This window comes from Suricata suricatta, chromosome 17 (genome assembly GCF_006229205.1).
Source record: "Suricata suricatta isolate VVHF042 chromosome 17, meerkat_22Aug2017_6uvM2_HiC, whole genome shotgun sequence".
NCBI lineage: Eukaryota > Metazoa > Chordata > Mammalia > Carnivora > Herpestidae > Suricata > Suricata suricatta.
The window spans coordinates 56,215,935-56,230,763 of NC_043716.1; the positions used below are offsets into that span (position 1 = coordinate 56,215,935).

General features: G+C 51.6%; 1 protein-coding gene across 1 annotated transcript in view; it reads left to right on the forward strand.

Annotated features, from left to right (window-relative positions):
- Positions 1–14,829, forward strand: part of NPLOC4 (NPL4 homolog, ubiquitin recognition factor) — a 53,547-nt gene that overhangs the window by 6,267 nt on the left and 32,451 nt on the right. Inside the window, exons 3-5 of the mRNA XM_029927110.1 lie at positions 594–674; positions 8,820–8,932; positions 12,886–13,062. Of these exons, the coding sequence (XP_029782970.1) occupies positions 594–674; positions 8,820–8,932; positions 12,886–13,062 (371 nt within the window). The remainder of the gene's footprint in view (positions 1–593; positions 675–8,819; positions 8,933–12,885; positions 13,063–14,829) is intronic.

The window sequence follows — 14,829 nt, forward strand, 5'->3', positions numbered from 1 at the left end:
GAACTCACGAACCATGAGATCATGACCTGAGCCGAACCCAACGCTTAACCGACTGAGCCCCCCAGGCGCCCTGAGGTTCTTTTTTTTAAAACCCTGCTAAGTTTGCTGTGGTGTTAAACATCTTAATTTCTTTTCTTTTAGTCTCTTTATGAAAGGTAACAAATTAGAAGATTTCTTCTAGATCACTGTACTTTTTGTGTGTAGATCCTGGAACAAACTGAGATCTTTTTAAAGATCACAGTTCTTTGTGGAGCGGTTCATGGAGAAGTTTTTTCTTCCTGTTTGTTGTTTTTGTAAATGTGAAGAGAGAAACGTTTCTGATATCTTCCTCTTAAATAGTGGTTTAAAAATGGAAGTATTTTTGTGAGTAAAATGGTGACGGGATGTTTTCCTTTGTATTGACACATCTCCCCAGCTGGAGCTTCTCTACTGGAGCTCATCTCTTAGAAACACTGCGCTGGCCGCTGCGGGGGCAGGGGGAGGTTTGGCTGGAAGTTTTGGTGACCCAGATGCTGAGAGACTGCAGATGTTAGTCTCAGTAATCGGTCAGGAGCTTAGTCTGGGTGGTAACCACCTTCTTTCATTTGTGGCAGATAATCCGCGTCCAGTCCCCGGATGGCGTGAAGCGGATCACAGCCACCAAGAGAGAAACAGCTGCAGCGTTTCTGAAAAAGGTAGCCGTGGCCTGGGCGTTTACTTCTTCCCCTGCTTTCACCCCCTTCCGCCCTGTGCTGCTTCCCCTCCTTTCCTGATCCTGCCCGCTCCCTCGTTCAGTCGCTTGCATTGCTTTTCTGTCCTGACGGGTTGGGTTGATCCAGCATCAGATTGCTTACACTTGTAGGACCGCGGGGCCGACGGTGAGCGGAAGAATATTTCACGAGACTAGTATTTCCGAGAATGAAAAATTGGAGGGTCAAAGACTTCAACTGTTCTTCAAAGGGGAATTGTTAAAAACATATATAGAGTGATCCACTTTGCTTAGCGCATTAGACCCCCGTGCACAAACACGTTGTGGGAGCACAGAATATAATGGGAGGGAGCACAGCCCGACTTCGGGGTAACCCGAGGGGAGGGGCCCTGCGGCAAGGAGAGTGCTTTTTGCTTTATGCTTCACACCAGCGATCGGCAGACTGTGGCCGTGGGCTGACCTGTTCTTCCCCCTTGGTCGCTTGTTGCATTTCCCTGACCTCCTATTTCTGTAGGTCAAGTTTTTTCGGAACACAGCCACACTCACTGGTGTATGTATTGTTTGGCTGCTTTTGAATTCCAACAACGAGCTGAGTAGTTGTGACAGAGACTATGGCTTGCAGAAATATTTATTGTCTGGCCCTTTACGGAAAAAGTTTGCCTACCTTTATACATTCTGTATCATTTGAATCTGTGGCAAACAGGCGTTAACCTTTGTAATAATAAATATTGTTTCTTGCTTTCATATATGAAAAAAGTTGTGGGGTTATAGACTGTTACAGCCAGGGATTTGAAGTCTTAGGTGTCATGTAGTCTAATCTTTCTTTTTTCACAAAGGTGGAAATTGAAGGCTTAGGAAGTAAACAGATTTAGGAGGGTCACTGGGCTGTCGTCTGTTAATGGGGCCACAAAACTTATTTGGGAATTTTTTTTTAATGTTTGTTTATTTTTGAGAGAGACAGAGCATAAATGGGAGAGGGGCAAAGAGAGAGGGAAACAGGCTCCAGGCTCTGAGCTGTCAGCACAGAGCCTGATGTGGGGCTAGAACTCACAAACTGCGAGATCATGACCTGAGCCGAAGTTGACTGCTTAACTGACTGAGCCACCAGGTGCCCGTGGTTTCTTCTTTTTAAAAAAAAAAAAACTTTAAAACGTTGATTTTTTTTGAGAGAGAGAGAGAGAGAGAGAGCGCGAGCGAGCGAGAGCGAGCTTGAGTTGGGGAGGAGCAAAGACAGGGAGACCTAGAATCCAAAGCAGACTCCGAGCTGTTAGGATAGACCCTGGCGCGAGGCTTGAACTCATGAACGAACCATGAGATCATGACCCGAGCTGAAGTCAGATGCTTAACCGACTGAGCCCCCCAGGCGCCCCTGGGAAATTTGGTTTCTAAAAGGTAGTTGCTATCATGATTGCCATAGTACTGCTTACAAGGCCATATTTATAAGAATAAAAGGAAAGAGGGGCGCCTGGGGGGTTCAGTTGGTTGAGCATCTGACTTCGGCTCAGATCATGATCTCGTGGTTTGTGGGTTCGAGCCCCGCGTCGGGCTCTGTGCTGACAGGCAGCTCAGAGCCTGGAGCCTGTCTTTTGATTCGGTGTCTCCCTCTCTCTCTGACCCCCTCCTGCTCACACTGTCTCTCTCTCTCTCAAAAACAAATAAAACATTAAAAAAATAATAATAAAAGGAAAGAGAATTAGGGGCAGTAGACACCAGAGAGGAGAATCTTTGAGTCTTAACAAATTTCTAATTTCCTCCTCTTTGCTCTTTCAGTAGCACCTGGCCGTGGTCGGCATGCTCCTAGGGGTGGTGCTAGGGTATGGTGCTTGCTAGAATTCTCGAGAGATCTTCCGAGACAGATTAAGCATGAAGTAGCTACCGCTTAGGCAATTGCGTGATAAACACCAGCCATCAGAGTCCTGCATGCATTTCTTTTTTTCTTTGAGGCTTTGTGGTAGAGAAAGTTTTTTTTTAATTTATTTTTGAGAGAGAGAGAAAGAGTGTGAGTGAAGGAAAGGACAGAGGGAGAGGGAGACACAGAATCCGAAGCAGGATCCAGGCTCTGAGCTGTCAGCACAGAGCCTGATGTGGGGCTGGAACTCACAAACTGAGATCATGACCTGAGCCGAAGTCAGATGCTTAAAGGACTGAGCCACCCAGGTGCCCCATGGTAGAGAAATTTCTTAAATTTATAGGAACCATGTAGGAATATGATTTTGGTTTTCACTTGTGGCTTCTGTGCTTGATAGCAGACGGAGAGTTGTCAAACAGCTACATTCAGAAGGCTTCAGAGAAACCTGAAAACACAACATTCTAGTTCTCACTTTTATTTGCTTCAGAAAGGCTTCCTACAGTGCTGGCATTTCCCTCTGGGCAGTTCATGGTCCCTCACACAGGGAGACCAAGAAAGACCAGCAGTCGCTGGGAGGGGTGGAGCTGGGGGCTGCAGGGTAGCTGTGACCGCCTGCTCTCTGATGCCATCGTCCTCACAGGGGTCACTGCCTCCGGGACGTTTTCGTGGGGGCATTCCAGCACGAAACGCATTGCCCCTTAAATGTAAGTCCTTTCTTCTGCTTAGAAGAATAATGAGGATTAAGTATAAAAGGCTCAAAACAATACAGAAAAGTATAAACCAGCAACTAAGAATCACTCAAAATTCTGCTGCTCAGGAATAACAACATGGTGTGTCTTTAGTGCACACGCGTATGTGCACGTTTCTTTATTAAAATGGGATTGTACCATATGGTCGCTGTGTTTCATCAAATCTAAGACATTGTTGAGTTTAAAGAGAAATATTTATGTACCGTTAGGAAAGAAAAAATGCTTTCACACCTGCTCTCCCTTGTCATTTAGATTTTGTACTTACATACAGTGTTTTTCTTGGCTTATTTGGAATTTACTTATTGAAAACTCTGTTTATTGTGAGAGGGAGGGAGTATGTGTGTGCACATGCTCAAGGGAGGGACAGAGGGAGAGAGAGAATCCCAGGCGGGCTCTGCAATGGGAGCAGATCCCAGCGCAGGGCTCAGTCTCACCACCTATGAGATCATGACCTGAGCTGAAATCAAGAGTTGGATGCTTAACTGACTGAGCCTCCAGACACCCCTGGAAATAATTTATTTTAGTTTTATTTATTTTTAATATTTATTTATTTTTGAGAGACAGAGAGACAGAGAGTGAGCAGGGGAGGGGCAGAGAGAGAAGGAGACACAGAATCGGAAGCAGCTCCAGGCTCCGAGCTGTCAGCACAGAGCCCGATGCGGGGCTCGAACTCACGAACGTGAGATCATGACCTGAGCTGAAGTCAGACGCTTAACCGACTGAACCACCCAGGCGTCCCGGAAATAATTTATTTTAATCATGTGTTATTCTTATACAAGAAGGAAAATCTAAGTGAAATTAATTGGATAGGATCTCCCTCCAGTGTCATATCCAGAGTTTGGCCCTTCTGAACCGTTGTTTGGAATCAGCTGTCCCTGCGGGGGTGGGGGAGGGGTCCTCGTCCGCCCTGTCAGGGGACTGGCACAGCCACCGCGGCTGCTCTGGGGGCGCTCGGGAGCCGCCCTCACCAGCAGGGCCCAGCCACCCGCTTCCCGTGCTTTCCTGGACTGATCATGAGCTGGCTTGTCGGACAGAAGTGTGGAGGGATGACAGCTCTTCAACCATGTCGCCTGGGTGACAGCTCCAGGGGCCCAGGCAACAGCCTGTATGTCCTGCTGTCCCACGGGCAAGGCCTGTAACGTGATTTTTGTTCCTAAGATGCATCCATTCCAAAGAAGTTAAGAACTTAAAGGAGAATTTGTAATCTGTTTTTTTTCTTTTACTTGACAGGAGGTTAAGGAATGGTTTTGTGTCAGTAAATGTACATTTATATCTTTTTAAAATTATGTTTAAAAACAGCACCTAATGGGAACCTGGCTGACTCAGTGGAGCATGCAACTCGTCATCTTGGGGTCGTGAGTTCAAGCCCGTCATTGGCTGTAGAGATTTCTTTAAATTAAAAAATAAAATTGTTTTTTAAATGTTTATTCTTGAGAGATAGAGACAGAGTATGAGCAGGAGAGGGTCAGAGAGAGAGGGAGACGCTGAATCCGAAGCTCCAGGCTCCGAGCGGTCAGCACAGAGCCCGACGCGGGCTCGGACCCGTGAGCCGTGAGATCTGACCTGAGCCGAGGCCGCACGCTCAGCTGACTGAGCCCCCGGGCGCCCCGCTTCTCCGTGGTTCCTAACCATGAAGTAAAGCGCACCCTGAGACGTGCTTCACCGTCGTGGGCGGCCAAGGGGCACTTGGGTCACGGAGGGGTGCTCCAGCGTTCCCGATCCGTCAGGCGGCCCCCCGCTCGCCGGGCGCTCTCTGCATGTGACGGGGATGGCACCGCCGCTTCTGCGTTGTGTCCCCTCAGCGTGCCTTCCTAATCCCTACAGTTGAGTTTTGCCTGGTTTTGGATTTAACATAAATGCAGTCATGCTGTGTTTTCTCGTTACCTTCAACTGTAAGTGTGTTAATTTCACTCCATGCTGTATTTTTGGTTTTATTACTGTAGTTACACACAAAGTTTACTTCAGGTGTGAATGTGAAGTTTTTAAGATTCTGATGATGCTCCTGTGAGACTGTGCCCAGACTTTGGTTTTTAATGGCCGGCGCTGCGTGCCAGATTCCTGTGTCTTTCAATAAAGAACTCAAAAGTTCACGGAAAGCAGTTGATTGGAGTAGCACCCAGTCAGTACCACGGATGCTTCTGTGGCTCCCAGAGGCGGGGCAGCTCTGGCGTCGGCGACGCCTTTCCCTCCCGGGAGTCCGGCGGCTCTCACGAGGCTCCGCTTCCGGTGGGAGCGTTCTCGTTTGGGGGAGTTGGTGCAGGGTGTTGCCTGCAGGAAACATGATGTGTTTGCAGAAGAGCCGGAACGTCTTTAGTCTTTAGCAGTTGGAAATACAAATTTCATGGGCTTAATTTGCTCATGCTTCATTTTATTAATGCCACTTTTACTTTTTATTTTTTTAGTATTTATTTTTTAGAGAGAGCACAGGGTAGGGGCAAAGAGAGGGGGACAGAGCATCTGAAGCAGGCTCTGTGCTGCCAGAGCACAACTGTGAGATCATGACCTGAGCCTTAGACACTTAACCTACTGAGCCATCCGGACACCCCTTATCAGTGCCAGTTTTGGCTTGGAAAAAACCATATGGATGGTATCAAATACTTATTTTGTTTGTCAGCTATAAAACCTTGTATGTCGGAAGACCATTTCTCATCACTTTGAGAATTTCAGAATCATAATGTGAACGTACAGTCCATTTCCTTAAAATGAGGAGAGAGGTGCCTGGGTGGCTCAGTTGGTTAAGCATCTGACTTCAGCTCAAGTCATGATCTCGTGGTTTGTGAGTTCGAACCCCACATTGGGCTCTGTGGACTGACAGTGTGAAGGCTGCTTGGGATTCTCTCTCTCTCTCTCTCTCTCTCTCTCTCTCTCTCTCTCTCTCTTTCTCTCTTTCTCTCTCTGCCCCTTCCTAGCTTGTGTGCTTACGTTTGTTCTCATGCATTTGTGCTCTCTCAAAATAAATATTCAAAAATAAAATAAAATTAGTAAAAAATAAGGTTAATATGTAAAGTTAATCATTAAATCAACTCATTTTTTCGCATAGTGAATAAATAGGTTTTAGCAATAATTCATATATTTTTAAAATATTTATTTTGAGAGAGAGCCCACACGTGCAGAAGTGGGGGAGAAGCAGAGAGAGAATCTCAAGCAGGCTCCGTGCTGTCAGTGCAGACCCCGTCACAGGACTTGGTCCCATGAACGGTGAGATCATGACCTGAGCCAAAACCACAGAGTTGGACACTTAACTTACTGAGCCACACAGGTGCCCCTGCAATTCTTTTTTGAAAAGCAATCACAAGGGGCGCCTGGGGGGCTCAGTCGGTTAAGCGTCTGGCCTCGGCTCAGGTCATGATCTCATGTTTGTGTGTTTGAGGCCCGCCTCAGGCTCTGTGCTGACAGACCAGAGCCTGGAGCTGCTTCGGGTTCTGTGTCTCCCTCTCTCTCTGCCCCTCCCCTGCTTACACTCTGTCTCTGTCACTGTCTCTCTCTCTCTCTCTTTCAATAAATAAACAAGAAAACAATTTTAAAGCCAATCATGAAACATTTAATGTGATAGTTTCCTATTGTGTCGTTTCGAGTTCTTGCTGTCACACTTTGTGCCTTTATGTGTTCTGCCCATGTTTTTCCTGCTGTGACTCGCATCTGGTGTCCCGTTCTTCAGCCTGGAGCACATCTCCTGGCACTTCATGTGGTGGAGACTTGGTGGCGACACGCGCTCTCAGCTCTTGGCCTGAAGACGTTTTCAGTCTGCCTTTGTGTTTGAAGGGTATTTTTGCCAGATACAGATATCTGAGTGGACAGATTTTTGTTCCCGCTCAGCACTCTGAAGGCGTCCTTCCGTTGTCTTCTGCTCTCCATTGATCTCGTGCTGTCAGTGGTTCGAGCATGATGCATGCACCTAGGAGTGTTTTTTTTCATGGCTCCTACTTGGGATTTGCTGATCTTTCTGGATTTGTTACTCAGTTTCTTGTCAAATTTGAGGTTTTCAGCCATTTGCTTTTCAGATACTTTTCAGTTCTAGCCCAATTTTCTTTCTGTAAGATCATTAATTAGGTGTTGTCCCAGGAGTTCTGAAGGTTCTGTTCGTTTTTCTGACAAATCTCTGTCTTTAGGTCGTGCAGGCGCTAGTATCTGTCTTCCGGTAAGTTGACGACTCCTTCTGCATCTCCCTTTGGCTGACAAGCCCAGCCTGTGTTTTCCATTTCAGTTATTGTGTTTTTCTGTTGTAGAGTTTCCATTTGGTTCTGTTTTATCGTTTGTTTCTCTGCTGAGACTCCTGCTCCCCCCAGCCTCTACCCTGCCGGCCCCTGAGCGTCGAGCCCCAGCTCAGACTCCTCCCCTGGCCGGGTCTCCAGAGCTGACTCCCGAGCATGCCTTCCCGAGGGCGCCTGGGCGGTGGAGGGAAGGCCTGGCTTTCCCTTCGGTCTTCCTCCTCCGCGGCCCTCTGCCTTGCTTCCTTACAGGTGTGCCTTTCCCCCGCTTCCAGGCCAGAAGTCTGGACACCCCACTTGTGTCCTTCCTTACCCTCACTCTGTTCTACCCCTCATCCCGGCCGTTAGTAAGGGCCGTGGAGGATGAGAGCTGGAAGGCACCCCCCCATCCCCAAGTCCTGGCCATGTCTGAGCCCATCTCTGAGCTCTCTGTCGATGGCTCAGCAGCGCCCTGCCCTGGCCCCGCAGTCCTGTGCGCTGGGCTTGTCTCCCTTCCCGTTCTCGTCATGACCGGTTCCTTCCTGCCCGCTGGGCCCTGACCTCCCTGGCCTCTCTCTTCCCACCCCCTCCCCGCCTCTCGGCCTCCGTGCTGCTCCTGCTGGCCGCACTCTTCTTTCTCAGCCTTCGTCTCCTCCTCCTCCTCAGGCCTCTGCTCACACGTGCTCCTCACGGAGGCCTGTCTGTCCTCCTGTCTAGAGCGGCCTCTCCCACGCTTCCCTCTCTTCCTTTCCTGCCAGGGTGCTGACCTTGACCTGTGCTTCTCATCCGTTAACTTTCTCTCCCCCATTTGATGCTGAGGTCCTTGATGGCAGGAACCTTGTCTTTTTGACTGTTGTGTTCTGAGCGCCCAGGGTGGCGCTGGCACGTAGGGCTGCTTACTGGTTGATGAGTGAGTGCGTGCGTATCCTCAGTGCCCACCAGGTGCCTGGTGCGGTGGGCACTCGCTGTCGTCACAGACGCGGGAGCATCGCTCTTCACTTCTGCTTTCTTCTGTGAGGCTTCAACATTGGAGTTGATTTCAAAAGTAGAAATAAACTTTCCAGATATGGCCATGACTTTTGCTTGTGTCAAACTCTTACATGTGTCATCCAGTCTTATCATTTACACAAAGCTTTGCTTCTGCTTGGCCACTTTTCTCATTTTACTTGACATCTGCTGGGCAGTACAAATTTCCTCCCAAGAGAGCAAAATAACAAAAGAAATTTGGTTCATGAGGAACAGTTTCTAAATTTAGTGAGTGGTGTTCTAACGTTTTCTGATGTATATGTGGCCCCAAGTAGTGACACTCAAAATTTTTTAAAATCCCTGTTTTCTGCTTGCTTTAGGTCGCAAAGGAGTTTGGGTTCCAAAATAATGGCTTCTCCGTTTACATCAATAGAAACAAGACTGGAGAAATCACCGCATCATCTACCAAATCTCTCAGTCTGCTCAAAATCAAGTAAGTGCCTTGGCGCGACGGCAGGGAGGAGGGGGAGTGACCCCAGCGGCGCCCCCCCCCCCCCTGATTGCTCATTCCACCCAGTTTCCTCCCGGTGCCACTGTGCACCAGCCGGGGCGGAGGGGAGCGTGTTTCTTGCCGGGATTTCAGCAGTCACACTGGATCCGCTGTCCCTTTTGTGCTGAATTGATTGACTTGCACATTCTGAGCTCTGTGTCACTGAGGAGAGTGAGTTATGGGTTCGGGGTGCGCGTGCAGCTGCACACTCAGCTCCTTCTCTGCAGAGAAAGACCTTGAACATGGCCGGGTGGAGTTCCGCCTCAGGACTGCTTGGCGGGTAGGAGGGCCATCGCCCACACTGTGTTTCTCAGTGGCATGACCCCTCGAGCTTCTGAGTGGTGCTCAGTCACGTCGGTGGGGTTTCCAGGATGTAAAGACCTCTTACTGCGGCTGCTGCCTGTTCTCGTAGTTTAATTGGAGCCCCGCCACCTCCATGCGTTGATGTGCTGGAAGGGTAGAGCTGAGTGATTGTGACGGACGGCCTTGCCCACGAAGCCGGAGGCTTTGGCTCTTTCCAGAAGCGGTTTGCGGACTCCTGTCTGCACTGACGGGGCAGACCTGCTCACGTGTCGGTGATTTCCGGCCTCGGAGGCGGGCGAGCAGCCTGCTGTCGGGGCTGCGGGCCACATGGCTGCCGTGGCGATCGAGCTGGCTTTGCTGGCAGTCGGCCCTGCGTCTGTTTGCCAGCTAGAATAATAGGCTGTTTTCACAATTGGTGTCATCATTTTTAGGATCACAGATTAGTATGTCTAGGAGAGAAGACATGCAATTATAGTGTTCGTTCATTTATTCCTCAGCAAATATTTGTTGGGCATCTGCCACTTGCCTGTTTCTGTCATTAGCTGAAGCCTTTCATTGTCGACGTCCATGTCCCCCACGGGCGAGGTCGTCCTTCCTCTCAGGTTGTAAAGGGCTTTTGCATCTTGAGAATCACTTCTCGTGAGTGTTCTGTGGTTTTCATTATTCTGGGCAAGTCGCTTAACCCCCCTCATCGCCACCCGGGCCGCACCACCTTGGGCCACACGTGTCTGCGTTGTGCCTGCCCACAGCGGGCGTGCAGGTGACACCTGTGTTATTTGAAACTATTTTGGTAGCAGATACAAGGTTGCAGAGTGAAACACTTCTAAGAGAAAGCCCTCAAACTGTAGTGGGGTCATAGTAGTGTTGTCCCGGAGGGCTGGGGCCCTGGGCGGGGGCAGCTCGGCCATCCTGAGGGGGCGCTCGGAGGGATGTCTTCGAGAGTCACCCTTGGGTGTGTCCTTCCGGTGATAGGTGTACTGCTTGTTGTCCAGGTCAGGTCTGACCTTGAGGGCTACGCTTTGTCTTACCTGACACGGGTCTTGGGGCAGGAGTGACGCTCCTCTTTTGGACCTCGGTGTTGGTCCTCTCCGCTTCTTCTGGCCCCTGGGGGGTTGCGATCCAGTCTGCTGGACTCTGGTTTGTTTGTAGGTGGTCCTTTTGTTCCTCTGGCTGCTTTTATGATCGTCTGTGTCTCGTGGGCTCCTAGTTTCTGTCTGTCCTGTCCGCTGATCCTGCCCAACATATGTGTGTTTCCTGTACTTGCAGCTCAGGTTTGCAGAATCTGTGGCCGTTATCTCTTTAAATGTCCCTTCTCCCCAGTTGTCTTTTTTATTTCAGTGATTACATTTTGCGCTTTTTAAATACTCGATTTGATTTCAGAGGCAACTGGTTAGCAACGTGCATTCGTGGGAGCCGCGCTGACCTGCCACCAGCCCCCGGGCTTCTGGTGAGGAGTGCTGGGTTCCCTGGGAGCTCTGCCTCAGCCTGTCACATGCTCGATGCTTCCCTCTCGCGTCTTGAGGTGTCTGTCTTCTGTCTCCCCCGTGTGGAATTGGGGTGCACTGTTGTTGGAACTGTCCACGTTTGTCTGGCCTGTCTTTATGGGGGGAATCCAAGAATATTTATCAGATCTATGGCCCCTGCCACTCTGCTTCCCAGAAGCCCATGTCATCCAGGGGCCTCTTGCTGCTCACGCTTTTTCCATCCCATTTCCATTGAACATTCCATGACAGTTTGTATTCCAAATCGGGTGATTCCAAATCTGAAGCCCTCGGTCCTCTAATTCTGGTATTGTTGTCTCTGCCCACTTGTCTGCGTGGTGGCTGGGTTCTCTACTGCATTTGGTGACCCTTTTTTGAGAACTTGTTATTGATCAAGCCTGGTCTTGGTGAGTCCTGGAGGGCTGCAGGGAGAGAGTGGCTTTTCGGTGGAGGGAGGCCTGCGCTTACTTTCGTTGGGACAAGGGGGCCCGTGCAGCCGGCAGGCCTTCGAGTTAATTTCTGTCTCTGGGCTTCCTGAGCCAGGTGGGACCCCTAGTCCCCCCCAACCCCAGGTGCGTGCGGCAGAACAGACTTCGGTTTCAGACTCTCAGAGTGACTACAGCGTAGTGGGAGGAGGAAGACAGGATTCCTCCTTGGTTCCTGTCTTCAGCTGGTGGCTTCTTCCAGCTGTTGAGATGTCTGGCTTCATGTGGCCTCTCAGGCTGGGGAGTCTGCTCCGGGCAGGCCGGCTTGAGGCCTCGCCTCCTGCTGCCCAGAGAGCTCGGGGCTCCTGTCATGCAGTGCTCTCTCGCTGTTCTTGTTTGAGCTCCTGTGGGCCGTCGAGACCCTGGGGGAGTCCGTGCTGTGCCCAGAGCCCCGCGGTGGTGTCAGAGCAGGTCTGTCAGAGCCGAAGCGGCAGCTGAGCCGAGTGTCCCGCAGCTGGGGGAGTGTGGGGATGTCCGGCCCCTCGCTAGAAACAGGCCTTTTGCTGGAGTCTGGCAGATGTCTCCCCGCTGGGTTAGGGAAGGAGGCAGAGGGGAGAAGAGGCCTGCGCAGAGCTGTGGCCAAGCCTCTTAGTGGCCTGTGTCCCTGGCGTGCGTGCTTGAAGCCCGCCGCCCCTCCTCACTCGTCTGTGGGGTCAGGGGTGCGGCGGGCTGTCCCCTCCGTCTTGGGCAGTTTGGGGTTTGCCCCACCTGGTGCTGCAGCTCTTTAACGACCGGGGCTGATCTTCGCGCCGCAGGCCCTCTGCGCGTGGGAGCCCACCCACGTCTGCACACCGCGTGTGAGTGGGCACATCTCGCGCCTTGGGCCCGGGGCTGGGCTGTGCTCACCGTGTCCCGAGGCGAGTCCGCAGTGTCAGTGGGCAAAGAAAGAGCTTCACTTACTTGGGAAACGAGACAGACTCTGCTGTTGGCAATGTGAACGGTGCAGCTTCTCTGGACAGCGTAACTTCAGTGGTTTAGAAACCACCGAAACCCTCCTCGCGGGGCCACTCCTGCACTTGTGCCCTGTGAGACCACACGGCTGCCTGTCTTTCCTCAAGTGCTGTGCGTGGTGGCAGACACCTGTCGGTGCACGTGCCATCAGCGCGGCAGTGACGGGTGAGCTTGGTGGCAGTGCAGCCCTTAGGAGCGGTGATCAGACACAGCCGTGTTTGGAGGGATCTCGGTGAGGTTTAGCTGAATGAAAAAAGCGGAAGCAAAATGTACGTCTTTGGTAATCTCGTTTGTATCAAGCAGTTACATACGTGTCTGTGCACACGTGTCGGGGGGTGAGTGTGAACACAGAGAAGGAAATGGAAGACTGCAGTAGGCGGATGAGGTGTGGGTGTGCTGAATAGTAGACGGTAAGGAGTGAACAAAAAAGAGGGGGGAGCCAAGCCCAGCGTGAGCTGGGGAGCCGCCCGCAAGCCGAGTACATATGTCGTGACCGCGAGGGAAGTCATGCTTACAGAGCGCCGCTCTGACCTTGAGGTTGGTGGGAGCGCGGGCGCCCCGTGCAGGGCGAGCTCTGTGCTCTCAGAATCCGAAGCCTGGCCGTGCGGGCTCTCAGGGCGGCCCGGGCTGCGGGAGGAAGGGAGGCAGGCCCTGCCCTGTGCGTGTCGCCCGACAGACATGGAGATCTGCTGTTCCTGTTCCCCTCGGGCCTCGCCGGCCCCTCGTCGGAGATGGAGACGTCGGCCCCGCCGGGGCTGAAGGCCTGCGGCGCCCCCAGCGTGGTGGAGGACGAGATCGACCAGTACCTGAGCAGGCAGGACGGCAAGATCTACAGGGGCCGCGACCCCCAGCTGTAAGTGCGCGGGCCTGAGCGGGACCCTCCGCGGTCAGGTGACCTTCCCTCCAGGTTGTCTTGGAAGCTTTTTCTTACCGTGTGAGTCTCAGTGTTTGGAACTCAGCTATCTGGAAGAAGGGAGGGAACTGGCACCAAGCCTTTCCCGAGATGCGCTCCTGAGACGCTTGCCTGCCATGCGGTGGGCGCGGCGGGGCTGAGGGGGGCAGCGTGAGGCCCTGGTTCGGGTCCCCTCGTTGACCTACAGCAGGGACATCTCAACAGTGCATCCACACGGTACGTCCTTCCCGGCACGCGTCCATCTGCCGGGGACGCTGCTCCTCGTCCACACGTTTCTGTCCACCTGGTGGCGTAAGACGGCGACACTGGGGCGCGTTTGTGTGGTTGTGGTTCTTTGCAGTTCTTTTAAGGAAACCAGTTAGAGACATGGCGGCTGACACTCAGTGACGTGACGTCCGGGGGAAGGGTGTCCCTGCACGAGAGCCGTTGTCACCCTATTGCTCAGTAAGCGTGACAGGCTGCTGACTCGGAGACGCCGGGATTCTAAGTGCTGCCTTAGCAACCTGCGGGGCTTAGATTAAAGAGCCCCTACGGCCGCTCAGCTGCCCGGGGTCGCCTCCCAGCACAGCCCCTGGCCCGCGTGCCTCGCCTGTCGGCTTTTCCTCCGGGGGCGCGTGCCGGCCCCCGTCATCTGCAGCTGTGGGGCTTCACTTGGCATCTCTCACGGGGTGCTTGTGTGCACGCATGCGTGCCTCCCGGCCTGCCCTCTGTGAGAGCCTGCCTACTAGACCCAGGCCCTCTCTGCCCTGAGGCAGACTGCACATGTGTCCAAGCGCTCTGACCCCTCTTAGCAAAGGGTCTGGTTGAGTCCAGAGGGACAGCCACTTGGCTTTCCTGCCAGCCCCTCCCCGCCCTCCTCACTGGGGCCCATTGTGCTGTCACATCGCACATGGGGTCTTCTAAGGCTTCTGTGACCGAGATGGCTGACACCCTAGAGCCAGGCATCCTCCGTGTGGTTCCCAGCACGTGCACAGAGAGGGTGTCTTCCAGACGGGAGTGACTTGTGTCCCACGGAGGGTTTTGCCATGTCCATGGCCCACCTTTGTTAGCATTTACTTAACGCCTGTTGAAATTGATTTTAAGTCCATTTGCGTCAGGTTTTTTTTCTTTTGGTGTCATTTTAAGCAGTTAATATCCATAGAATCACTGGTGTGATGTCCTGCTGAATCTTTTTTACTAACACACGCCTCTCTCCTGTTCACACTCTGCCTCTGTCTCTCAAAAATAAATAAATGTACAAAAGAAATAACACATCCAAATGAACATTAAACTATAACTTTACAATAAATAATGTTCATGTAACATCTAAAATAATTCTGCATGGTAGACGCCTGGCTTGCCCAGTTAGTAGAGCATGTAATTCTTTAAAAAAAATTTTTTTTTAATGTTTTTTATTTTTGAGAGACAGCGAGAGGCAGCATGAGCAGGGGAGGGTTAGAGAGAGAGGGCAATACAGAATCTGAAGACAGGCTCCAGGCTCTGAGCTAGTTGTCACTACAGCCCAACACGGGGCTCGAACCCACCAACAGTGAGATCATGACCTGAGCTGAAGCCGGATGCTTAACCGACTGAGCCACCCAGGCGCCCCGAGCATGTGATTCTTGATCTTGGTGTCATGAGTTCAAGCCCCATGTTGGGTGCAGCGTTTACTTAAGTAAATAAAAAGTAAATAAAATAATCTCACAAAGGTGGGGAAGAACTTTTTTA